The 26,931-nt window shown below is 48.1% G+C and overlaps 1 protein-coding gene across 2 annotated transcripts in view; it reads left to right on the forward strand.

Annotated features, from left to right (window-relative positions):
* The first annotated feature begins 1,556 nt into the window (after positions 1-1,556).
* Positions 1,557-26,931, forward strand: part of MYO5B (myosin VB) — a 148,895-nt gene continuing 123,520 nt past the window's right edge. Inside the window, exon 1 of one of the 2 annotated variants that reach the window (XM_054808962.1) lies at positions 1,557-1,702. In XM_054808962.1, coding sequence (XP_054664937.1) covers positions 1,676-1,702 — 27 coding nt within the window. In that variant the 5' untranslated portion in view covers positions 1,557-1,675. The remainder of the gene's footprint in view (positions 1,703-26,931) is intronic. The other variant, XM_054808960.1, reaches the window with a different exon arrangement.

Below are 26,931 nucleotides of genomic sequence, written 5' to 3' on the forward strand. Positions count from 1 at the left end.
ATTGTGCTGGTACTACATGTTTTGTTTCTATAGTTGATTTAATGAAAGGAAAGGAGTAAGTTTTGTTTGCCCAACAAAGCTATCGTGGAGGCTTTGCAGTGATTATGCGGTCAAATGTGTGACCAGGGTGATTTCTAGACAAGGTGCAGGTTTTTCTCACCTTCTTTGATCCTTCCCAAACTTCCCCCAGAGCCACGTGCAATTTATTTGGATTCACCAAGGACATAGGGGCTGGAAAAGGGAGTTATCTGCAATGCTGGCTGCCCTCCCACCAAATCGGCACTGCTCCCTACCAAGCTCTGGGGCAGAGGAACTAAGGGAAAAGATGCCAAAGGGGGGAGTTTTACCCCCCCAAGGGACGAGGAGCAGAGGGTGAAATGCCACCAGCAATTGCTTTAAAGGAAAGGTACGGGTACCTTGTGAGCCACCCAGCTGGAAACCACAAAAGGAGGGATCCCTGCTTACAGAGTAAACAACTGTGGCAGAGAATAAGCACATTTTCTGCCTGCTTAGTTAATATGCAAAACACCTTGAACGGTAATGAATAGCAATAGTGATTAATTAGGAATACTTTGCATTTGCATCATCCTTCTCAGGCTCAAAAGGTGTCTTATAAGCATGAACTGAAGTATGGGGTGCTCACATGGGATGGAGGAAGGCAGTGTGGCCACGGACCGACAGGCTGGGGACAATTTTTGGCTGTTCCTGCTGAAGAAACAATTCCTAACATTGGTGTAGGATGGAGTGACACACGAGCAGTGCCCAGGAGCACAGAATGTTGTTGGTGGGAACCCAAACCCACCTCCAGGCAGAAGAAGAGAAAAACCCATCCCTGGTGTGTTCCCTGAACATATGTCCAGTGGGCTTGTGTAGGCGATGCTGCTTTTCCCAGGCACATGCGTACCGTGGCAAAGGATGCCCTGTTAAAGCTATTCCTTGCACCCAAAGGTATGGGTGATCCCCAATGGCTCAGCGGCTGGAGGGGGTGGCAGAGCCTGAAAGCACCGAAGGGGACCCACTTGAGGCTTAATTACTCTTTTTCTGAGAGAAAGGAAGAAGAATAGAAGAATAAAAGGGAAAAAAAAGGAAAAAAAAACAAACCCAACAATAAACACGGTGTGTTTCAGCACCTTTGCCCCGCTGCAGGGAGGACCCTGCCCGGAGATGGGGGCGATAGTCTGGGCGGACTCCTGGGGACCCCCGGGAAACGGCTGGGAACGGGGAGGGGAAGGAAAAACATTAATAAAAAAAGGGCTTTTTAAAAAAAATTAATAATAAAAGCCGACGTAGGCAGTGAGGCAAAGCGCTGCTCCTCCCGCCCGAGCCTAGCGGGGAGAGAGGTCGGGAGAGGGCTCAGCGGCCAGGGGCGCGGAGCGGGAGAGCCCAGCCGAGCCGAGCTCAGCTCAACCGAGCCGAGCCCAGCCCAGCCCAGCCCAGCCGCACCGCCCCACACCTGAGCGCGGCGGAGGCGGAGCGGTGCTGCTTCCTCCTTCTCCTCCTCCTCCTCCTCCTCCTGCTGCTGCTCCCTTCACCCGGCCGGCAGCGGGTGTAAAGGTCGGTCGGTCTCTCTGTCGGTCCGTCCGTCCGGCGGTCGGTCCGTCCGTCCGTCCGTCCGGCGGCGCGGCTCGCTGCCTGCCGGACCCATGCCCCGAGTCTAGCGTTGCTCGCCCCGGCCATGTCCGCCGCGCAGCTCTACACCAAGGTGAGCGGGACGGGGGGGTGTGTGTATCTTCCTTGTATTTTGGGGGGGTTGTTTCGCAGCCGTAGAGGGGACCCGCAACTTTTCCCGCCCCCCCCCGGGACGGCGCCCGCAGGTGCCCAGGGAGCAGAGGGGACCCCCCTGCCCCACGCATCGCCTCCCCCGCGGGGACCAGCCCCGGTAGGGTTCTCCCCCCCCCGGGGGTGAACGGCCCCTCTCGGGATTTCACCCGCCCGGGTGAACGACGTGGCTGGTTTTGTGCGGGGAAGGGTGAACTTCGCCCGTGGGTCGAGTTTGTGGCGGCGTTGGCCTTGTCCTTCGTGGGGTCCGTCACCTGAACATGCAGCTAAAACATGCTCTGCTTCCCAAAATCCTCACAGAATAATTTTTTTTCCCTCATATTCCTAAAACACCAGGGGGGAGGGAGAGGGAAAAACAGACCTGTCGTAACTAACCAAAACGTTCGTAAGGTGCACAGTTTCCAGAGTCCTTTTTGTTCTCCAACTCCTGAAAACAATCCCTCGGCTGGGGTACGACCAAACGCACCCGCTTCCTCACGGCAGCCGGGGAAGGTAACATGGCTGATGGCATCGCAGGGTGCTCGGTGTGCCGGCGGGGTGGCAACCAGCTGCCCTGCCCATCGCTTCCCAGAGGGAAACCCAGATTTACTCAGAAAAAGTGGTTGTTGTGACAAGGGGAAGCTCGGGTGCTGATTTTTAAGTGGAGCCTGGGATCTAGATGAGATACTGCTTTATTATTTTTTTCTTTCTTTTCTTTTTTTCTTTTTTTTTTTTTCCCAAATTATTTTGTGGCTGTGGGATACTCAGGGCAGGGTGCAGGGTATTCCCGCTCCTCAGCCAAAGCGGGCTGGGGATGCATCCCGTGTGGTTTGGGGCTTTCTGTCCCTTTCCTAGCGAAATGTTTGTGTCTGGAGAAATCTTTGCTGATTGACTTGGCCTGATGAAAGTGCTCCTGGCAGGCAGCGGTAGATCCACCCGGTACGGAGCGGTAACTGATAGGGAGAGAGCCCTCTCCCTGCACTCTGCATCTTCCCGAGGCTACCCGGCAGTGCTGCGGGCAGCCAGGATCCAGGGAATATGCTTAGTAAAAGCCATCAATAACACTAGGCAGGGGCTCATCGAGAAAAGTGCTTGGCTTCAGAATGTTTTTTGCTGAAAGACTGTAAAGTGCCAGCATCATCTACTGTAATAATGAGAATTTTAGTGTTTTAAATTCTTTCTGTGACCGTGGTCAGTGTGGAGATGTTGCCAGATTGACACCAGCCCTCTCAAGGAACCACTTTTTGTCTCTGTGCCAGTCTCCTGGGCTTAACTTTGCTGCAGATTTCTGCTTCTGTAACTCATTTTGCATTTTATGTAATATTGGAGTTTGCCACTTATTTTATTGGCCGTTGATACCAAACGCACGCAGGATGAATTGTGAATCTGGCAGCTTCTCCTTTGAACCTGTGGGAATTTAAGAAGCTCCTCTGGTTTGAGCGGGTCTGTCTGTGAGCAGGCTGACCTCTGTCCTTCTTGGGAGCACTTCAAAAGCCCAGTCTCTGGTTTGGAAACCTTTTTTTTCCCTTGGAAAATGTGAAGGGGAGCAGAAGAAAAGCCACGGCTGAACTGCTCCGATGTACCGACCGCAGCACCTCATCGGGCGAGTGCATGGATGCGATGGCAAGCATCCCTGGGGAGGAGGGAGGCTGGCTGCAGGCACTGTGTTATCCCTGTCTATGGGGTGGTTATAACAACCAGGTTAATTGATTCTTAACTTGATGATCAGGTAATTAACCTGTGTCGTGTTTTTATGCTAACTTGGTTAGGTTTATCTTCCTGTTCATCCGTTGAATGGGTATAAGATGCCTGCTGGGGCATCGCTTGTGATCCCGTTGCTGTATAGGGACTTTTCGATGAGGCACTTGGGAAGTGATGGGGCTTTGGTGATAATCTGTGCATGTCACTAATTTTTTATTTATTTTTAATAACAACAAAGATTCTTGATGAGAGCTGGTGCTTCAGTGCTGGTCCTTCTGCTGGTGTCCCTCTGTCTTGTTGGGACATTTTAGGGACACAGCTGGTGTGGTAGGTGGTGGGGCCACAGATGATGCCTTGAACTCATATTGGGTCATCTGGGGGGTCAAACACTGGTGTTGCAGTGAAATTTAGGACTGTCCTGCTGGGTCATCTTCTGCATGGGGCATCTGTGCCAGCTCTGGGCTTTGAAGCAGCAGGAAATTGTTTCCTCTGGCTTTGAGTATCTAAGAAAGAGAGCAAAGGCAGCTTTAAAAAACTTAACAAACCAAACAGCCTTAAGATGCCGAGCCTGAGGGTGCGAGTTGCTGATGGAGGTCCCCAAGACGAAGCAGATGTGTTCTGCTCTTGGAAAACATTAAGGAGGGTCCTGGTGCTCACTTGCACATCACCTCTGTGCGGATGTGGGTGTCTGGCCCTGTGGCCCGTAGCTCTGCTGGGTGCTTATAGCTCATATACAGCAGAAGCCTCCGAGAGCGTGGTGGGGAGAAGACAACTGCCCTGAGCAGTCAGGTGTTGATGCACCATCCGTGCATGGCTGCCAGAAGATGCTCTTAAAGAGTAACTGGGCATGAACAGAAGAAAGGAGGGGGTAAGAGCTTCAGTGGGGTGTTATGGTTCAGGAGATGACTTTCCAAGTGCAGAGATGGGGCCTCCTGAATCACCTTGTCAGACGGATGGGGATGAGGCTTTCTGAGGGAAGGTGGACGATCCGGCCATTGGAATCAATACAGCTGTCTTGCTAAAAGGCTATTGATCCTATGTGTGGTGTTGCATTAGCACAGCCACAGTGGTACCTCCCTTGCAGTCCTTTCTCCTCCTGCTTGAACCAGGAGGAGAGAAACTGCTGTGGAGCCACTTCAGAGTGGCTGAGTGGGACTTGTGAGGTCCTCCCACCCCTCCTTCCTGCTGGGTTGCAATGGGAGCTGCTACGTGTTATGTAGGGAGCCCTTAACTTCCACTCAATGCTTGCAGAAGATCTTCTGGGACCTTGTGGGACATGTAGTATTTTCTTGGTGATTAAGTTCATGCTTGTTAAGCTGTGCTGATGAATTTGCTGTGTTAGATTCAGCACTGTCCTGTGGAGCACTTAAACTGGAGAGGAACCCATCCTGGAAACACCCGTTGCTGGTGGAAGCCCTCTTCATGTGATGTCTCCCCCTTGCCCCTTTAAGAGCAGGGATGACTGGTGTTTAATAGCCCCCATCAAACAAGATAATTAACAGCTGTGCCTAATTATGAGCATGTGAGCAGTTCCCAAACTACATCAACCTTCAAGCACGTAGCACTCCACTTGGGTAAATAGTTACGGGGAGACCATTATAATACTCTTCTGCTCCTGATGCAGTACCTGAGGACTTTGGGATTATCTGGCTGTGGATTTTATTTTGTTGCAGAAACAAACATGAATTTAGGGCGACTTGCATACTAGCAGAAGAGGACATGTAGGGTAAAGGGTGCAGACCTGGTCCTGGAGCCCCTGGCACTGGTGCGTGCTAGGGGAGTCGGTGAGGTAGTGGCATCAAGGACTCCTGCTTGCAAAAAAACCCATTCCAGATGGAGAACTGGTGGAGCTCTGCCTAACCTGTGTATCGCCCAGTTAGCCCGTGCAAACGTCTTTCTAAGGCTGCCTGGGGCTGGTCCTGCTCCTGCCGTGTCCCTGGGGTTCCTGCTGGAGTGTGGCAGCGGTGGGATGTGCCCAGCTAAACTGGTTCCAGCTGGGTAGGGGAGTTTCTCAAACCCTATTTCGCTGAAGCAGCCAGAGCCCTCCAGAGAAACCTGTTGCTGATGCAGCTAAACTACAGCCAAGGTAGCTGCAGTCCGATCCCCGTAAGCCTGTGCAGATGTCAGCATTGCTCTGTAATGAGATAACGGGGACGCTCTGCTCCTCTGAGCTGGGTGCTGGGCAGGATGGAGGGAGGACACCGCCCCTGGAAGATGCCATCTCCAGCAACGGTTTGATTTGCAGCATCAAAACGGAGATTAGACTTGTTTGCATGGCTAGGGTTCATTATTGTAAGGTGAAGCTTTTTATATTATTAAAACAAATATAATTGCTTTTGCTTCTGGATGTTCTGCTCTTTTAAAGTTACTTCTTAAAATATGTTAATTGTTAATTTAAGCGTAGCCTCTGAACCTCATGCAAAATAGTGCTTCTGCCAGGCTAGGAAATAAGCTGTGCCTTTCTGCTTCTTGGGTGTTGTGCAGCTCAAGATACACTCCTCAGAAGGTTTGCAAGCTCTAGATGAGTAAGAAACCAGGGCATTTTTTTTTTTTTTTCATTTTTTTCCCTCCCATCGTGCAAAGTGACTGTTATTTGTAAAGTATTTTTTAATAGATGGTAGAACTTAATGCATTAAAAAATCCTTTTCTAATGGCTAGTGCTGGGTAAAGAAAGCTCTCTGGTTTTCACTTAAAGTTGTTGTATTAAATAAAGTAGCTGGAATGAATTGGTGGTTTCTGACCCTGGGGAGAAACTTTTCAAAAAGTGAATATTGCCAGTGTGATCACACGCTGATTGAGTCAATAAATTGGCATAAACCTTCTGGCATAAAACCTTTCTGAAAATGATTTATCCTTCAATGTTTGGGGAGGATTAATCCCTAGCGGGTATCTCTGTGTTGGTTTGGGGTTGAGAAGCAGCTGGGAAGGAGCAGAGAAGATTTTCTATATATTTTGTAGAAAAAAAAATTCTGGGAATAAGTGTGGGGGACAGGGAAAGTCTGGGATTCAGTTCTGGGATATCCTTGGGACTTTTGCTGCAGAGCTCCTGAGCTCCCACCTCTGCCGTTTGCTGTTAGGAAAAGCAGGTTATACTGGGAGGTTTTGGGATTATATACATATTTATTTTCTTTTTAAGATTACGAGAACATGTCTGAGTCATGCCACAGAGCACAAGGACAGCTTGGAGGCCACACTGGGATTTTTGTTGAAAGATGGGGCCGTATTGCTGAAGGAGCCGGATCCATCAGCATCCCCGGGCTCCTCCCAGTCCTGCCTCATTATTAGCGGCAGTGGCAGAGAGAAAATCATTGAAATGTAAAATATGATGGCTCCAGCCAGCTCTCTGCAGCTGGGGACCATGCCAAGGGCACGGCCACCTCTGCAGCTGCTCGGGGACCTCCTCTGCTTTCCTGGAACGGCACGGAGGAGAGAAAAGCAGAGCCAAACTTGGGGGTTTAAATACCATTCAGCCCACTGGTTATGTGGCCTTCAGTAGGTGCAAGGAAGGTGAGAGATGGGTGCCGGTGCCTTTGTGGGCATTTCTGTCCCTCGACGGGCAGGAGATGGCCAGAGTTCACCCCGGTGCTGTGCGGATGCACGTCCCGCTGCAGGGCACGTCCTGACGGGGCCTTTGCGCTGCAAAAATAACCACGTTTTGTGTTTATGCAATTGTTCATCTCAGTTGTGCGTTTAACAGCGTCGGTGCTGGGGTCAGATGAGAGCCACTGATTGAAGGACCATGGAGCTCAGTGCGGGTGCTGGGGCACAGCCCTGGGAATGGCTCTAGCACGGCTTAATTAGCTTGATCCCAGCTTTGTGCCCTCTTGCTGCTTGGGATAAGTGAACTTGCCTTTTTTTTAAAAATTATTTTTAAGAATTCCTGCCTTGATACTGTTTTAAGGGTGTGAAATTGGGAGGGGGGAAAGGGGTTGGAAATCCCAGTGCATCCAAGCTGCAGCTCCTTGCTGGGTGCAGGATGGAAACCTGGGGACGGCAGCGGGTCCGGGGCACGAGACAGCGCGTGGCTTGTGCTGGTTCTGATGGGATGGGATGAGTCGGTCCTACCCTTTCCTGCCCTGAGGAAGGAGTTTAACCAAGGGTGTTTGTCACAGGCAGCCTGGCTGCTGTGGAGGAATGTATTTACAAGGGAGGATTTTTGTTTCGTTATTCTTTTCTGCTGCTAATAACCAGGTGTAGAAAATTATGACCCTGAATGTGAACGTGTGCATCCCTTCTGATGACCAAAAAGAAGGCAATGGATGTTTTTATCTGTGTTTATATATATATATATATATGTATGTATGTTTGAAGCTGATCTCAGTTTGCTGTAGTGCAATACAGTTCTAGGCATGTTGGCCTTTTAATTTACATGCCAATTAGTTTGTAGCTCTGGCCAAAAAAGTAGTGTACCCTTACCGTGATAGCTGTCCAGGAAGAAAACCACAGGAGAAGCCTAACTTTAGTGTGAAGGTGGACTTTGGACCTTCTGAGTTAGTCGGTGGTGTAATAAACAGCAGGCAGCATAGGTGAAGCCCTGAGTCATTTTTTTTTTTTGTGGTGTTATTGTCTGATCTTTGACCCGTTCTGCTAACAGAGGCGTTTTGCGGTGGTTAAAGGAATATAATCATGAACTAAAATTCAGGTCAGGAAAATGACTGCTTTTATTGCAGCAAGATCCCAAGCTTTGACAGCCACCTGGTATGTTTGCAAAACATTTTAGTGAGGAACTTGCTATTTAGCAAAAGTGGGGGAAAAAAAAAATTCCCTATTGAGTTGCTTGTGTAAAGCAATTGCCCTCATATGCCTCTGGCCTGCTGCAGGACACATTTTGTGGGGTTGGGTTGGGTTTTGGCTTAGCCTGGTCCTCCAGAAATGAGCAGAGACCTGTCTGGAGATGGTGGCAGGGCTGGGGAGGACCAGGGGTTGGGGGTGATGGGTTTCATGTGGCCTTCCTCGTTTGAATGATCTTTAACATGATGCCCAGGTCATGGTAAACTCATCAGTTTTACTAACGAGGCAATTAAGGATTTGGTATTTCTGCTCTTTGCCTTTGCTGAGGTATCCAGAGGGTTTGGAGAGGAAAGTCCCTACAGGGAAGAGCCTGCAGCCTGGAAACGTGCCCTTTTCTCCAGCTGTGCTCTCCTTTTGTCCTTGATTTGTCCATGCCCAATCTTTTCCAGCTTACAGAAACCTGCGAGTCATGGAAATGTGTTAAACGTGTCAAAGGCTGCACTATAGGATTACAAGAACTATAAGCAACATAGGTTTATAAACACTTACCGTAAGGAGTATAAGCCCTTAATTGCAGGGTACGGCCCCAAACCCGCTGCTTGGTGCAGGGTGGTGGGATGATGGTGCAGCTCCTCCAGCAGCTTGCAATTCTGACCTGCCGTGCCACCATCCTTCACCACGTTTAACTAAATCCCATTTGATTGGAAAAAAAAATTTTTTCTCCCCCACGAGCAGTTTGTTTAGTACTGGCTTTTAGTTCCTGGTGCTTGTCTGTATGGAACTGATGGTGCTGTTAGGATCCTGCTCTGGCAATTACAGCAGATCACGTATGATACCGTGTAACACGTCTTGCTGACCTCCCTGGCCCTATTTATGGTGCAGAGCAGGTCATGGGATACCATGGCCATCTCCTCTTTAATGTATGGCCATCACCTCTTTCAGCCTATATTTTATTTTCCTGTAGAGGCATTGGTGGTGGTACCAGTGGGGTGGTTTTGTGTTGTCTGGGTGCCTGGCATTGGTGTGCTCCAGGTGTTTGGTGCTAACATGGCCCAGCTCCTTGATGGGAGATATGTGCCGTGTCCATCCTGCCTTTTGGATGTTCCTGTTGGCTCTCCCTCTGCCCATGAGTCTCTATTTGCCATGTGCCTCTGGCTTAGCTCTTCCCTGAGAACAGGTCTTCTCCATGCTTGAGGTTGACCAAGCCTTTCTGCTCATATTTCCCATGCTGCTGAACCCCATGGAGCTGATGGGTTCCATGAAGGGATGTGTTTCACTTGGTGGCTCCACTGAGCTGCAGCGCCAGTGCTTACACCGGGCTAATCCATCTGTTCACCCTTCCTGTGAGTCATCACCCAAGCTGCCTTACGATAGTCCTGCTGAGGTGCTGGTAGGATGTGCTAACCACCATTAACAGGGCTGTTGGGAGCAGGATGTGTTGTGGATGAATCATGGCCAGTACTTATCAAAATGACACATTATATCTTGGGGATGTGTCCTGGCGAGTCACCACTCTTCAAAGAAAAAAAAAAAAAAAAAGACCCTTAATACATTTAAAGATTGCTTTTAAAAATCATGGGGGACAGTGATGGGAATGTCTGGTTTCATGTGAAAGATCTGCAGGGACAATTTCAGGTGGCTCAGGCAAACTTCCAGCTGCCAAATCCCCGAGCTGGGCTGGACATGAGCAAGCAGCTGAGGCTGCTGACATGTACCTTGGCAAATGAGTGTTGAATGCTGTTTAAAAAAAAAAAAAATTAAAAAAATATGATCCCTGTGCTTGCTGTGAAACTGGTTCTTGATGCTACACCCCAAGCGAGCAGAAAGTCAGTGTAAGCATATCTCAAGGCAGCAAGTGGATGCAGAGATACCAAGATGATGGAAGCTATAATTTTCAATCTAATTAAGGTGAGGAACTCCTGTGTGGATTTGTGCCTCATAATTACTCTGAGCTCTGATAACGTGGGTGCTGCGCATATTGCTGGTTTTTGGGCAGCGAGTGTGATGTTCAGCTGGGACAGAGGAGCAGTACGCACCGAGTGCTTGGGGGACAGCATGGATCTCAGTCAAGGACTTCATCTCCTGGTAGGGTGGAGATGGAGAGCTGGAGGTGGCTTTCATGTGGCAGTACTGGACTATTCTGGTCTTGAATTGATCCCACCTCTCCTGGTAGGACCATCTCCTGTTTTAGAGACAAGGTGGAGGTGCAAGAGAGGAAAGTCCTGCTCCAGACCCACACAGACCTCGGTGGGAGGTAGATGTGTGAACACTGGTGCGGCTCTCACCAGCTTTTCCTACGGTTGTGAAGTGCCCGTTTCTTGCCTGGCCAAGGCCTACCTTCACCGCTGCGTTCAGTGGTCAGAGATAAAATAACAAAAGGAACGAAACACCAAGTGCCACTCATCCAGTGCTTGATCAGTATCTCCTGTCACTGTGCTGTCCCCTTGCTTTCCTGTCTCCACCTGGCCTTCTAAGAAATTGCTTCTCTGCTGGGATAGACCACGAACACCTGCACTACCATCTAATGGTACCAACCAGGCGTGCTTAGGCTGCAGCAAGACCTTTAACACCACTAAAAAGCTGTTCTGGAAGCCATGTCTGCACAGGGTGTGAACACCTGGGGGGCTGGTGGAGAGCTGGGGGTGTCTGCAGGGACTTCCCTACTCCAAATATTGGGGTTTTCTTCTCCAGATTCCAGCACTGCAGAGATGCAATTTGCTTTTCCTCTCCTGTCTGGCTGTGACACGCTGAAGTGCACCTGGGGATGCTTTGTGGGTGGCTGGATGGCTTTCAGGAGACCAAGGTCCCTGGGTGAAGGACTCTGCTTTTGAGCTGGATCTACACTTGGCTCTCCGGCAGCATGTGTGTTATGGCCCTGAGAGTTATAAAGACCCTAGCCAGAAAGACAGGAAGGTCATGGCTTGTTTCTGTAGAGCCTACAAATATCAGGTTTGTAATCTCTGATCTGCTTTCCTTTGCTTGTCACTTTTTTTTTCATTTTCCTTTCCAAAGCCTTCGTTTTTGCTTGGACCCTGCCCCAGTGAGATGAGAACTCGTTCCCCCCTGTGCAGAGTGGTGAGACGAATGCTTCTACTTCATCTGCCCTGCCGTGGGGGATGGAGGCAGAGCTCTTAAATAAAATACTTCATTTTTTTAAAAAAAAGAAAGAAAGAAGGGGCATGGGGGGTGGGTGGGAAGAAAAAGAAGCACCTGGGTGCCTTAAGTGTGTAAATCTGGATTTCAGAAAATGTTGATGCTCAGGGTCAAAGGGCTGGTGCTTTGGGTGCAGCTGGTGGGTGCTGCCGCCCTGGGGGTGATTTCTGCTGCCCGGCCGCTCGCCTGCTCGCCGGGAGCTGCTTTGAAGCCTCGTGCGCACTCGCCGTGCCAAAATAAACTCGGAGTCAGGGCTGTCGGAACTAATTTTCATCTGCTCGTGCTTTGCCCTCCCCGCCGCTGTTTCGGTGAGTGATGGCTGTGCTTGCACGCGCTTCTTTAAGGGAAATCCCTGCCCGGCGTGGGAGTGCAGGGACCATCCCTGTGATGCCAGATGGACGTGAGCAGTGCTGCCCAGCCCTGAGGAACCTGACATATCCGTTTGCTCGATCATCACGGTGGGTCTAAATCATCTCCAGGAGCAAAACTTGCTTGAATTTGCCTTTCGGCACCCGACACTCCGTGCTGGAGAAGATGGGATGGCTGAGGCTGCTTCAGGCTGCGCAACTCCTTGCAGCCCCCAAAGAGTGAGCTGCAGGTGAGCTCCCCAAGCGCTGCTGCACCGGCGTTTGCATCCCAAAGTCCATCATCAGGCAGAAAAACTGCTGATCTCACCCAAATGCAGCCTCCCCAGGGCCCCTCTTTTTGTCCGAGGAATGGTGTGGTGCAGAAAACCATATTAAAAAAAACCCAAACAGTCTATTCTGTATTCTCTTCTATTCTCAGAAATAGAATATTCTACTTGGCAGTGCCAAAAAATCTGTAGACTCTCCAAGCTTTCAGTTTTCTTTTTTTTTTTTAAAAAAATTTACTTAATGTTTCCTGAAAAAGGTGCTGTCTCCTGGCCCTCTTTGCTCTGGTACAAAGTTTCAGAGCTGGAAGGTCACGTGAAGTAAATCAGCAGAACACAAGCCCTGCTGTTACTTGCTAAACTTTACCCGGATCTCATCTAATCGCTGACCTGATAAGTACTGGGGAGCTCCAACTCTTTTCCTGTGAGGAGGGAGCTCAGCCCCAGCTCCGGTCCCCAGGGCAGCACTCGTCACGGCTCAGCATCTTCCCAGGGTCCTGACATCCCCCTTCCAAAGGACAATATTTGAACCCTTTGAATATAAACCATGTCTGAGCTATTATATGCTGTTATATCCCAATTTTAAATAGTATTTTCTTTTTTGAGTAGCAGGATTACTTTTTTCCCCCCTCCTTTTTCTTTTTAGTCTCAGATGACTCTGCTTTAATATTCACTCATTTACAAGGTATTACCCAAATTTGGGCTGTCACTACTCTCCACCATGATGGTTTTTGGTGTCCCTGCATGAAGAGCAGACTGGATGTTGTGGCTAATAGAAAATCCCCAGGATTTTATTGTGCAGAAGTGCGTTTAACTATTGGGCCATGCAGTTCATAAGTTAGGTTTCATCCTTCTTGTCTCTCAGGATTCAGTATTAAAGGCTGTTTCTAAAGGAAAAACCTTCTAACAAAACAATTTAATTTTCCCTGGTAGTATTTTGGGGACAATCTGTTGGTGACTATTTTATCTGGTGTGCTGTCTCTCAATTTATAACCCTCTTTGATGTGGCTCATTCAGGGGAAAAATGGCATTACCCACTACCTCAATCACTCAGATGTCAGAGAGGATATCGTGTTTGACTAATCAGGGGAAATTTGGGAAGATTTAGTAATGCCAGGAGACATGACCCACTTTCAGATAAAGGCTTTTCAGACAATAGAGGTTGTGCTACGTGGTGGGGGAGGGAGAAACATTCACAGGATAGAAATAATTAATTTTAAAATTTTATGTTATCATGCTGACCCTGTCCCAGGTTCAGGATGGATTTGCTTTTTGTGGATGCCCGTCACCTTTGGGATGTTCCCTCGGGCACAGGGGATGGGTGCTGGGGAGCTGTGGTCCAGCGTGATGTGGTTCTGGTCCAGCTGTTGGTGACCAGCGTTGGCTGGGGAGGGGGGACCTGCAGTGAGTGTCCCAGCTGAGGAAGGTGTCCACCCGATGAAGTGCATCTTACGTACATAAGGACAGAAGAATATTAATCCATAAAGCCAGGTTTCTGTGTTTTTCTTTGTACCACAAACATTACATGTGGTTGATCCCTATTCCTGTGTTACTGGGGCTTCTGGCCAAAACGGCAACCGAAATTGCAGAGGTGGGGCACTATGATGTTGCAGAACTGTGAGAAAGCGAAACCTGATGCTTAAATTTGTAGTATATAAACTTTTCCTTCAAAGACAACAAAAGCAAGCATTCTTCGAATAGTAACTACGTAATTTTCAGTGCTGCATGTTGTGTCAAGCAACTCGTTGTGGCTGTTTCTTTGTGCAAGGTTTTATCTTTGCCACCACGTGAGCTGAGCAAAACCAACGCAGTCTGCTTAAAACTTCTTATAACCCCTTATTAAAAATAGCTTTGTAATCCTTCCAGAGTGCAGCAGCAATGCTTCTGCCTTAATTTCGTATTGGAGCCAAGCTCTGGCTGGATCATGCGATTTGCTGTGCTGGTGTGAATGTCCAACGTGATGGAGCAATGTCAGAGCCCACCTCACGGCGGGAAGATGCACTGTGCTGTGTGGGCAGAGTTTTTTGGGGAAAAACTCTGTCCTAGGGGTGTGCTAGAACCACTACTGGTTTCTGGAAGGGGCTCCAAGTTTTCAACCTTTTCTTGTTATTTTTGAAAACAATTTTTTGAATGATTATTTAGCTGTAAGTGTTTTTTTTTTTTTAATGCTCTATTTTTGCCTGTGGCTGTGGTCTCCATTGCTGCTCTTCTGCAGCAAAAGAAATGCTCTCATTTTCAGAGTAGTTCCCTAAATTCTCTTCTTTTAAGAGCCACGTTATAATAAACTTCAAGCATCTTTACCAAGCAGGTTAATGCCTTCCTCAGGTTCAAGTCTGTCGTCTTCTGCTTTTAAACTTTGAAGCCAGTAGACCGATGGTTTTTTGGGTGCATCTCCGTTGGTAAATGGTGCTTTTACATGCTATTGGTGGAAGATACGCTGCTCTGGTGCTCATCTAGATGAATTAATTTCCTTCGTACATACCTCTGAGTGTTTGGTGAATTGGTCATGGGGGCTTTTAACTCCAAATTATGGTTGTGTCTCATGAAATACTGACGTGGAATTTCTGAAGCGTTAGTAGTGGATGTTGAAGCCCTGTCTGAAGTCATGAGTGATGCTGAGAGCTCGTGTAATCTTTGGATGACTCAGGAGTGATGGTACCTGGTCGGGCAGGAAGGTGGGCTTGCTGCTTCTGTAAGCACCGGTGATGCTGATGCCTGCCTGCTCACTCTCATGTGCCTGGGGAGCAGCTGGAAAGTTGGGAAGAGCTAAAATATATGTGGGATCTGGACAAACCTGTCCTGCAGACAGGCTAAACTTCAATATAGGTAATTTGTCTGGGAGAGAAGAGGCCGTTTTGGAAGGACTTGGCTTCACTCCTCCTGCTCACACAAAATGTATGTAATTTAGCGAGTCGGGACAGAGCAAAATGCAGTGGCCAAGGCCTGGAAGAGCCAGCCCAGCAGCTGGACGTGCCGGAGATGAACGCAGATCTGAACCATGGCTCATAATTTGAAAGCTGAACAGCTTTTGAACCACCCCGGGAGATGGAGGAGGCCCCGGCTGCATCTGCCTTACCTGCTTTAACCCCATGAGCAGCACTGACCCTTGTCTCTCACACATTTTGTGCATAATTTATATCTGCTTTAAAGATTGGCTGCTGCGTTAACACAGTTGTCCAGCGCCCATGATTCAGGCTTGGAGGAGTCTCTTGGGAGTCACAGCACCCATCCAAGGGATTCATGTTAGATGGTTAAGTTAGGTTGTATTAAGGATGATTAAGTTGTTTTAGGGAAGCAGGCTGATTAGAAATGGAGGTTTGGCTTTTTTCATCCTTAATTTCCAGGCAGAGCTTAAGAAAAGCTGAAGCTACCAGAGAAGCATGTGCAGATCTAGTAAGTCTGGTAATAAACCTGCAGCGAGGGGGTGGCCGTGGCCTCCTTCATCCCATAAACACTTTCTTGATTGCACTGGATGCACCAAGGCAGGTGTGAGGATATGGTAGTAGCCTTTAGCCTTGAATATTTGTGGGGCTGAAGTGACATGTGAAATCTTGATGTGTCTCTTCAGGATTCAGGTGTCCCTTCAGTAACCAGATGCTGGCAGTGATGCCCTGCAGCTGCACACTGGAGCAGTGTCCTTCCCACCAGCATGAGCCTTGCTGCGGGTTTCTCCTGTCCACGAGGATGCTGTTGAGCCCCCCGAATTAGAGAGCCCTGAGCTCCCCGTATGGGGTTAGCGGTTGCTGATCTCTACTTCTGTTGCACATCCCTTCCATATCCTCACAGAACTTCCCACTTTGGGGGATTTAATCAGTTTCTGGGGATGTCTCTTGCATTTGATTCCTACAGTTTTGAGTGTGTGGCACTGGGGATAAATTTACTGTAGTGATAAAGCACACATTAGGTGTGATAACAAGATTTAACTGCAGTAGTCTGTCTAGCTACTGGAGCAGTCCCCATCCTTTTATTTCATGACAGCGAGAGATTTGCAAAGTGTTTTCCCCAGCGTCAGTGCAAAACGAGATGTGGGCTTTCTCCCGTGCATGCAAATCCTGAAGGGACTTCAGAAGTGTCAGAGGAGCGGGGAAATCCCGGCTCATGAGCTTTCCCACCCGGCATTTCTGGTTGGAAACTGGGCGGGGGGGATGGTGAGGTTTGGTTGTTTCTTTTCAAACGAAGCCCAGCCTTTTGATAGTGCTTTGGTCGTAGCTGACAGAGGGAAAACCTCCTCCGAGAGCAGGCTAAAATACCCTTTAAACAGGTTAAGCTGCTTTCCTCTGAAAAGAGCTGTTGTGAAAAGCAGTCCCTTGGGGCTCTCACCGGGACGTCGGTGCTGGCAGCCGAAGTGAGCTCAGTTTGCGGCCATGCTGTGCCCATCGGTGACAGCCGCGTTGTCCCCTGCTCGTGCATCGCTGTGGCCGTCAGTGCTGTCTTTGCAGACCTTGCAAAGACTTGGGCAGTGTTGGCTTTCGACTGAGATGGCTTTTCCAAAATGCGTTAGGCTGGAGCTCAGATCCACGTTCCCATGGCTGGAAATGTCAGCAATGGAGGGAGCGTGGCAATATGGGGACGTCTGCACCGCCTCCGTAGGGGAATGATTCAAGGCATCAAGGAAAAGCAACAGGAGGTGACCAACCGGTCCCATGGGCATTGGGCTGAGCTGGTTTTGTTCTGCAGGGTTACTTGGCACGTGGCTTTCTAGCTTGGTGGAATTAATGCTGGGGACATCCTTTAGCTTTGCATCTGGAAGTGACCCCGTTTTGCAAATACAATACGGGGAGGACAGGGGAGAGAGGGGAAAGCAAATATTTGCGTTTCTGCTGTTGAATCCATCTCGCTGATGCTCTGATAGGACCTGTTCCTCTCTCATTTGAGCCTCTGCTCTTAACTAAAGTATTTTTCAATGTACCATTTGTTTACTGAAAGCGGGTCTTATCTCCATTGTAGCTGGGAAGGGGAGGCTGCGCTTGGGCATTAGCTTTAATAATGGTCTGATAAGCACTTGCTGCCTTGCTTGCAGGGAGAGCCAGCTTATTGGGGAGCGGCAGGGTTAGAGGTGCCGTGGGGAGGAGGAAAGCTGAACTGGTGGCAAAGACTGGTTGGTGTTTGGCAGTCTGCTTGGCTGTGGGTGGAGGAGGTCAAGAGCGTGGCCATGGTCTTAAATTTGGAAAGCACCTGTGCACTGCTCATCTCAATGTGCTGGGAGGAAAAAGAGGCAAGGGTATGACTTCTTTGATCAAAAATGGATCTCGGTGACTATTATATTTATCAAGTCATTGGTTTGAGGTTATTGTATTCCTTAAACATCCCATATCCACGTTATGGTAACTTGAGACTTACATCTGATATTCTAAAACATCTGGGGAAATAGGTCTTGGAGATATCTTTGTGGCTTTAAGGGATTTTGGGAGGGAAGAGGGAGTTGACCCAAGTGGAGAAGCTTGAGATGTGATGGAAACCCCTTTCATCCGTTTACCTGAACTTTGGGTAACTCTGCAGTTTTCCCATATGCTTTGGGTTCTTGGTGCTGCATCGGTGAGGCCACCATCACCTGTGATTGTCCCTGAACTCTGCCTGTCCTCCTGAGGTGGTCTGAAAAGCTGAAAGCTTGAATTATGGCTCTTCTGTCCTGGTAAGATGATGAAATATTCACTCCAAATTCTGATTCCTGTTCTTATGGTTTTGTTTTATAAATATATGTGTATAAAAATAATCTTTTTCTCAGCATTTGTACTTAAGGACTGCCCTAAGTTTAGCTGAAATTCCATGTTAAATACCTACTGATTGAGTAAAGGCTTATAACTGTGCTCAAAGCGCAATACTGCTTGGGTTATTTCTGATGTCACCTAAGAAAGCATGACTTCCATGAGGTGCAAGAGGTAAAAAAGAATTGACCCTTGTCTCCCTAGCCACCTCGCATGGGTGGGGGAACCCTTTTTAGTTTCTCCAGACCATTTTGAAGTGTATGGAGAATAACTGAAGTTCAGATCATGAATTTCAGTTTAATCCCATGGTCATGCTTGACGCTTGTTTGTAACGAACAGAACTTTGCTCCTCAGTAGGTCGGGTGATGGGATCACAGCACAGGATGCTTCTACAGGCAGGAGGTGCCTGCGGTTGTATGTCTGAAAAACTGGCTTGATTTGAGGCAGAAAGTTAGAAAGCACCTTTAACTGTCCAAGTTGAAGGCTAAAATACCTTGAAACTTTGCAGTTGGGGTGTGAAGCAGAGCTAAGGTTGCTCTGCAAGTTTTCCCTCTGTGTTTCTTAAGCTCTGGCAGTTCAGCTCTGTGGATCACATTTGACTTGGGGATAACACCAGCATCATATCTTTAAATTACTAATTGGCTGTAATTATCCATTGTGTGTGCTTGGCATATGTGGAAGACCACTATCCTCTGGTCCCTCCAAAAAATACCTGTATATCATCTATTTATGGGCACCAAAAATATGTCATGCCTTGATGGGATCTCTCCTGAGCACCTTCCCAGTGCTGGCCGTGCTGCTGATGCCCATGGAGCTGCGGTCCCTTGTCTAGTGCCACCGTGTGCCTGTGCCCTTGGCTTTCAAATGACACCAAGTCCCCTGCAAAGGAGAGGTCCTGCAAGGCCATCTCCTGCGCTGGCATTTGCTTAGTGCTCCAGAGATTGTGTAGCATTTAGCACCAGGTATGTGGGAGAACAGAGCTTCAAAGCTCAAGTTTTAGGCAGTTGAAGAAAACTCCTACTAAAAATATACCCGAGGGATTTCATAGACTGGGGAAAGAAACATGGCAGCCCACTGCGTCATGTTGCATGCCCTGAACATTGCTTGTGGTTTTTATTTATGTTGGTATGATTGCTTCTGACTCAACTATTGACTATCCACTTTTATGCTGAGAACTTTATGGGATGAGTAACCTTCATCCAGCAAATCCAAAATTTGGACAGAAGTGAAAGACTGGACATGGCATGCACTTGAAGATGCTGGTGAGCACCTCAGCAGCAATGGCTTAACCAGAAATGCTTGTGAAGAACATTACATTTCAGTTATTTCAGTAAATTTAATGTTGCTGTTGAGGAAGAGGTGGATGAGTGTGATCTCTGCTTGCAGCCTGTTGAGTTGACGGCCGTTTGCCTTGCAGCAGCCTGTTTTCCCATTAGCTGCTGGGAGGGAGCTGGTGTGGATGAACCACGCTGTGAAAGGCAATAGCATTTCAAAGACTAATTGCTATGGAACTTGAAATGCGTCTTATTAAGCAACAATTGTCAAGGTGGGGATGCTAAACACTTTGGAAACGGTTTCTAAAATACAAATTTGGACTCGTTGCATGCCAACTGTTAGGCAGACAAGTCTCTGCTGACCTGCACGTGAGGTTTGAGAAGGCTGGAGAGGGCGATTAGGGACCGTGGCCGTGAGGAGGAGCATGCCTTGCTCCCCATGACTGCCTGACTTCCCACCGTGTGTGGGCAGCCCCAAGACACTATGTAATTTGGCTTTTCCCAGGACCGACACATTGATATGTGCTTCACAGGTTGGATGGCTAGAAAAGATGGCCAGGCACGGTGATCCAAATGTGGCTTTTTTTTTTTTCTTTCCCTTAAGAAAGCACCTAAAATACCTATTGAAAGTTTGCAGCAGACTGCAATTTCTCCATAGTGTGGGGCAGGGGAATAAGACCTTCTAGCCCAAGCAGGAGATGAAAAGGTGGGCAGCTGGAAGAAAGAGCAGCCATGAAGGGACATTCGTTGCTTCAGTTCAGCATCTCTCTGTTTTTTGTAGATCCCATCCCCTTCTGAGCAAGGTCCTAAATCACTGCTGCATGTATGGATGTGCATGACCAGTAATTTCCCCTTCGATGCCTTTGGAGGTCCTGTGGGACAGACCCATACTGTGGGTGATCTGGGGCTTCATGTGAGCCAGTGAGCCCATGGCACTGGCTGAAGGTAGCTGCACAAGTTCACGTGTTCCCATGCAGCCGCTGGCCCGTGGGGTTTGCAGGAACTCGGGTCTTGGGACCGAATATTTTGTCAGAAAGGGCAGAAACTTTTGGGCTTGTACGTTATGAGCTGGGAACTGGCAGTGTAGTTTGCAAAAGCTTCGCTTTCACAACAAAACAAACTGGGATAACAATGTTTCTTCAATTTAATTTTCTTTCCACTTGTTTTATTCATCTGCCTACTGAAGCATGAAGTCATTCACTGGAGGAGAGAAAAAAGTCACAATGCAATGTTTGGTAGAGATGGATTTGAGTTACAGTTTTGTTCTAACTCGAGCGAGCTGCTCTCCGTCTCTCAGGAGTTGTCTTCATGCACTCTTAAACCATTATAACTTTGGGGGGTATTTTCATTTTGTTTTGCTGCTTTTCTAATTAATAATCCTTCGTCGTCCCCCCCCCTTTGGGTGGTAAGGGTAGGTTTAAGTAGTTTATTTGAAACAGGTTGTAATCCTTAAGCTCTTCTGGTGGGACCGAGTGGCTTCAAGGCAAATGGCATCATCTGAAGTGTGAGCATGACTGCGTGTCCTTACTGAAGGGAAACACGTTCCTCGTATGGGAACTGGATTTCCTGGTCTTGGAGTAAAATCCCTTGGGCCTGAGCTGGAAGATGTGTTAGTGGGGTGGAAATCCCGTAGCTGGGGTGTCCCTGGGACAATGCGATGCTGCTGGTGATGATGGAAAGAGCTGGGGCTGAGTCTTGCCTGCGTTGAAACTCTGCACCCACTGCCTGCTCAGCGCTGCCTGTGCCCAGAGGTAGCGTGTAACTGCTTGGGAGGAATAAAGAAATGCTCCTGTAACACGGGGAGAGGTGTTTAAATGGGAAAATACATCTCCTGTTTGGATATGGATGTTGTCCTGTGTGTTGATCTAAGAGACGTGCAACAGAGTGGCTTTGTTGTGGGGATGGGGAAGGAAGAACCAGCACCTGGTGGCTGCGATAATTTTTTTTAACTTTATTTGTATTGTCGCCTTCTGTTTGGGAAGTTTTGCTGTGTGGACGCTTTGATGTTTCATGAGAGCTGTGTTTGATCTGTGTGGGAGCGTGTGTTTGTGTGCTGCTGGAGCATCTGCCCTTCCAAGAGATAACCTTGGATTTGCCTAACACACAGAGGACGTTGCCAAGGCAGGGGAGAAATTCAAACTGGAAGGTGAAGGCTAGAAAAGATGCATTTGCTGGTGTGTGGGTGTTTTTGTGTTTTTTTTTTTTTTTAATTATTATTATTTTTATTTTAAGTGGGTGCAGTTGCCCTTCTTGCAAACCTTCCTTTGCTTGGGCAGTCTTCTGCATTTTGATGTCCTTCATTGAGCCCTTCCTGCAGAATGCAACACAGTTTGCTAATGGCATCGCCTCCCAAATATCCTCCTGCGATTCAAAATTCAGGGGTTGACAGAGATGGTCTTTTCCTCCATCCTTCCTTATTTAAGCTTTCGTCTCCCCTGTATTTATTAGAGGAAATTGTATATGGGATGGTTTTTCAGCGAGTTGCTGTGCGATATAAATAAGAGGCTGCAGGACATCTATGCTGGAAGATCTGGAAAGCCAAAATCTCAGCATTTTAGCTGGACAGCTGAAATTCCAAGGAAATAAGGAAGAAAACGTAGCTGAGTGCCTAGCTGTTCTGTACCTTCCATTTTACATATTAAAAAGGAAACGACCTTTTGTTTGAGGTTGCTTGGAGATGTTTGGAAACAATTTCAGCTTTGCAATTGCAAAATTTTGTAATTGTTTCACTGGGGAGAAGACACAAAATACATTAATATAGAGTAATGCATCACACAAGTGCGCATCAGAAGTCCGGCACATGGACAATCCTGGGAGAAGCGGAGCTGGGCACAAATCATGTTCCCAAAGACCTGGAAATTATTGCAATAAAATGGAAATGCAAGTGCAGTCCCTCCCTCTAGGAGATCCTTTCTCTGCCCCCCATTCCTAAGCAAATGGGGGTGTGTGAAAGTTTGTTCACCACTTCAGGTATTTTAATTAAACTTATTTATTCCAGCTTTGCGTCTTGACCACTGGTGCCATTCTCCAGGCGTCTAATGTCTCCTTGTTAATAAAGTTGATTGCTGGAATTTTTTAATTATAACTGGTAAAACATTGCTTACTTAAATCCTCAGTAATCAATTTGTTTTACCTCAGTTGCTTAGCAATGAAAATGATGCAGAAGTGGCCTGGGGGACTTTCCAGCACACCCCTCTGCTTAGAAAGGGCTGAAGAAACACCCCATAAATACAACTATAGGTCAAAACCCCTTTGAATTCAGCATGCATGGGGTGATGCTCCAAGAAGGTTTTTAATGCATGAGTTCTGGAGAGGTGAGGGATAACTCTGCAGGTCGATTAATCCAATTACTCCTTTCTAATAAGGTTGAAAATCCAGTCTGGTGGAGAGGTTGCTCTGCAATTAAAGGTAGATTTTGGTGGTGCTATTTGGGCATGGCAGTGTCCAGTGGGGAGGACAGCAGCAGGTGAACATGCTTATGAGTTACCCTAAAAGGGTAATGAGGCTACGTTATAGGGGACTGTGAAAACCTGGGGTGAAAGGCTGTTTTTAACTACTTAATTAAAACAAAAAGGCCATTTTTTGAACTACTTTATTAATAATCAAATGTATATGGTGTCTAATGAGCATGTTTTGGATCCAGCCTATGTTCATCAAGGTGCTTACATGGAGATGGAAGATGGGACTGCGAAGACAAGATTACACCGCAGCACTGCTCAAGGTTTTGATTAATTGAGAATTAGGTGAGAGAAGGGTAATTAATGCCAATCAACAGGGATTTGCAGAAAGGATTTAACTTTTGCAATATGACAGGCTGTTTGGTAAAAGTCATGCTCCTGAGACTCTTGACCCCTGCATGGGGTATTTAATTAACAAAGCAAAAAACTAAATCTGTAAAAACCCAGTAACCTGTAGTGGAATAAAAAAACCTGGCTACGTGCCTGAGTTAAGACCATGGGTCTCATCCTGATTCCCCTTAGACACCAGGTCAAGGATTTTTTTTTCTTGATCCCGGGCAATGTGGCAATTTTTTAATCAATGACTTGAGGGGGTAATGGGCACTGGAGGAGCTGGATCGGGTGGGTGGTGCTGGAGTGTGGCTGAGAGCATCCCATGGGTGCTGGAACCAGGGGAGATGCCTGGGAAAGGGGGTGCTGAGCCCCCTGCCCCAAACTGCTACTGCCCCGATTCCTGCAGCTCTTCTAGGAGGACCTGCAAGTCAAGTGCATGATTATCTGGGCTGGCTTTAGCACCAGACTTTTTGTGTTTCCCCAGGGCTTTTGCAGTGATTTAGGGGGGGTGTGCAGAGCGTCCCTCTTTCGGGCAGTTTGCGGAAACTGGATGGTGATGGTGAGCACCTTGCAGAGCAAATGGTGAGCATCTTGCAGGGCTGAGCCAGGCCCGACAGAGAAATTCGGTGCTTGCTGCATCTCACTGGGATGGTGATTCCCTACTGCTGGTGCTCGATGGGACAGGACCTGGGGAGAGGTCTCCCACCCAGCAGCAGATCAGTGGCCGGCACCTCTTGGTGCAGCTCTCTAATGCTGGTGAATATTAAGTTTTGGAGGGTCTTTGCCAGGGTTTGCAGCAAATCCTCCAGTGGAGCATGTGCTTTAAATCCAGGCTTAGATGTCCAGAGGGGCAGCCCTGCCTCGTACCCTGTGATTTCATCGGGCTCCTGGCTGCATCCTTGCAGGGGGCAGCAGCCTGCCTGTCCCGCTGCCGGCTCTCAGCCTTCACTGGTGCTGCTTCGGAGCAACCAAAGGCAAAGGGCTCCTGCGCTCAACCTGATGAGAGGCTGGAAAGGCTGCGCTGCAGGAGGAGATGGGCAGCGAGACCCCAAGCACAACTCTTCTCCTGTAACATCTTGGGCTGCTGTGTGATGGTGTTTTAGCACGATGCAGGTGATAACGCACATCCCCTGCGGGTGAAGCCTTGATGACCCTGGCAGAGAGGTTTGGCTTTGTTTTCCCTTAGAGGAGCGAAAGAAAAATATAAGAGTTGTTGCACTGCCCAGAGCAAATCCCAGTCTCACAGCCCATGAGGGAATCGCTCCGCAGCCCAGGAGGGACTGCTTTGTCCCCCAGATGAAGACCGAATGGTTTGTTTGTGCCATCCCAAAGCACCTGAGGCTCTACCTGGTTTCGCAGCATCTAATGCGTTATTGCAAGAGGGATTTTGCATTTCAGCCCATTGCTGCGGTGAGACTGGGGCTGCATGTGCGCCCGAGACCTTGGCACTGAACCTGCCAGTCTTAATTAAGACTGTAGTAATGAGTGTTGCTGAGACACCGTGAAAGAAATGGTAGGGGAGAGGATGGGAAAACACGAGTTGGCTGTTATGTGTGAGACTATTGATTAGTCCTGGAAATCATCCTGGAAATCACATTTAATTAAAGGAAATGGAAATATGGGGGGCGTGCTTGGTGTTGGGGCTCGTCTTCAGCCCCACTCTGCTCAGTGCCAGTTTTACCTCTGCTGTCGGTGAGATGAGGCTGGTGTGATGATAAACCAAAGTCTTTTAAACCCCCCTTCATTAGAAATGCTGCTAACGAGCCGGTGGATAAATGCTGCAGATGCTGCTTGTCCGAACAGCTGAGTACTGCTCAGCTGCTGTGACACTTTATGCAAATCGTCATCTGAATTAATTTGGGCAGGGGAATAAAATTCAGCAAAGAGAAATTGAGCAGATTTAGTGCTGGTGGGAGACGTGGAGCCATCCATCAGCGTGGCAGCTCTTCAGGGGCAGGGGAGGAAATATCCCCATACCTGGGAGGCACCAGCAAAGCACATGCTTTTCTAGCTTAAATCCAGCGTGATTTGATGGATGACCTCTGGGATGGACAGAGGTGTTCCCCGAGATTTAGGAGCCCCGCCTTGGCAAGGTTATGGTCTGGGTGTGCACCTGTGTGCTTTCCTTGGGTCCGTCTCTGTGCTGATAGCACGAGGAGGATGGGGAATATGAGGCATGGTGTAGATTACGCTCCTCTGCTTTGTTCTTTGCTGTTTGGGTTTCTGTGTTTTCATCAGCTCTGGGAAACGCATAAATTGCTCGTTCTCACATTGAGTAATTAGAGATGCTTGTGCAGTGTGCCACTGTCTTTCCCTTTGCATTTAAAACTCTCAGCAAGTTAACATTTGTATTCTGTATCTCGAAATGATGCTTTTTGTGGTTTTTAGCAAGTAAAACAGTAAAACATTTTTTTTTTTGCCCTACCCCTTGAGCGTGATGTTGAGCTAGTGTGTGTCCGTTGCTGTGTGTTGAAATGCTGATTTGACAGTCGTGAACTCTCCTTTCAGCACTTTTGGGTTTTTATGGTGAGGAAGAAGTGGGTCTTTTCCTACTACAGGTCCTTGTTGCGAGCAGATGCCCTCTGCCCGGGCTGGGGATGCTGGGCTCTTGCATGGTGTCCCAACATCGGGTGCTGGTGCTGCAGAAATTAGGCAACGGAGGGGTCTGCAGCACCGGAGCATCCCTGCCCTCTCTGTACCAAGCAGTGAAACTCTCTGCCATCCCCTCCTGACCCTTGCTGAGGATTTTCTGGCCAGTGGTACCCAGCAGCAAACAGAGAAGCCAGCCTGCGGTGAGATGCCGGGGTCAGTGGGTGCCGGAGTCGTGGCAGAGCTTGGGGAGCTCTGACCTAAATATGGGCTCTGCTTGTCTGTTGGGGAGGGGATAAATCACTCCTGGGATGGAAATCTCGTTTGCAGGATGGGAAAAGGAGGATTATGGCTTGCCATCTGCCTGATGTTCAATATTGTAAATAATAATAAAAATGTTAATGATCCACAAGTTCCTTAACAGAGAGGTGTTTGCCTTGCTGCCGAAGCGCCTCGTCTGTGCCTTGCTGCATCACGGGCAAAGCAGATTTTTCTCCTGAGTCACTGCCAAGTGGGGCAGAAGGGATTTTTAAGGCTGCAAGGCACACAGGAGAGCCCTGGAGCTGGTGCCTTTCCATGCCCTCCTGCTGACGGCGCCCATCAAGAGCGGCTCTTCCCAGCACCGACAAGTGCGGTGGTTTGCACAAGCACATTTAGCACAGCTAAATAACTCCATAAATAACCACCTGTTAATCACAGGGGACATGGGATCCTGCTGTAGTGGACATAATGCCGGTGGATGAGCAAAAACATGCGTGGCAGTGACCCCAGTTCAGCCCAGGACTGCACTTTGATGAAGTTTATTTGCTTTAGTGCAGAGCTGGAAGGAGATGCCATTAGCATCCATGCACAGTGGCTGCAAGGAGAGTCCTCTGGTTTTTTTGCTGCAAGACCCTCTTTAAATTATATCTGTGGAGTTATCTTTGATACTGTTTAAAAAAAAAACAAACACACAAACAAAACAGGGAAAAGACAAATTACATCCCAACTCCGAATTGTGCTGTCTGGTATGACCTCTTAATTTAAGGTAGAGCTTGTATTTTGCTCTTTTTGCTTGGGAGAAGCAAAGTTTGGGAAAACTTTACCTGTCAGCTCTCACAAGCCATCTATTAGTAAAACTAGTTATCAGACTCTTTCAAAGTAAGCTGCTTAACTGTTCACATGCTATATGTATGAATGTAAATATTCTTGGGAAGCCAGGACTGAAGCTCGTGCTGTTTTTTTTCTTACATATGTGGTTTTGTCCTCTTCAAGAGCATCCAGTAATACTGAACCACATTATTTCTTCGAACAATATAGAATGAGGTTGGCAATAATCCTGCTGCAAAGGGGGAAAGTAGATGTGTGCTTGCTCTGTGAAGAAAAATACAGAGAGATTTGTCCCAATCTCCACCTCGTTCTTAGTTGACATTTGTGTGTTCACCTTTGATTTGTCTTTCTGCCTTCCTGGATAGTGACACTGGAGTGTCGGGAGGTCAAGTGATTTGCCCAGGTTTGTGTCTCCTGAGCCTGAAATCAGGCTAACCCTGTGGTCCCGATGCTTTGAGATAGACCCGCCTGTCCTTTCCCTCCATAACAAGCTCCTCCAGAAGATCAAG

The sequence above is a fragment of the Grus americana genome, chromosome Z, assembly GCF_028858705.1.
Source record: "Grus americana isolate bGruAme1 chromosome Z, bGruAme1.mat, whole genome shotgun sequence".
NCBI lineage: Eukaryota > Metazoa > Chordata > Aves > Gruiformes > Gruidae > Grus > Grus americana.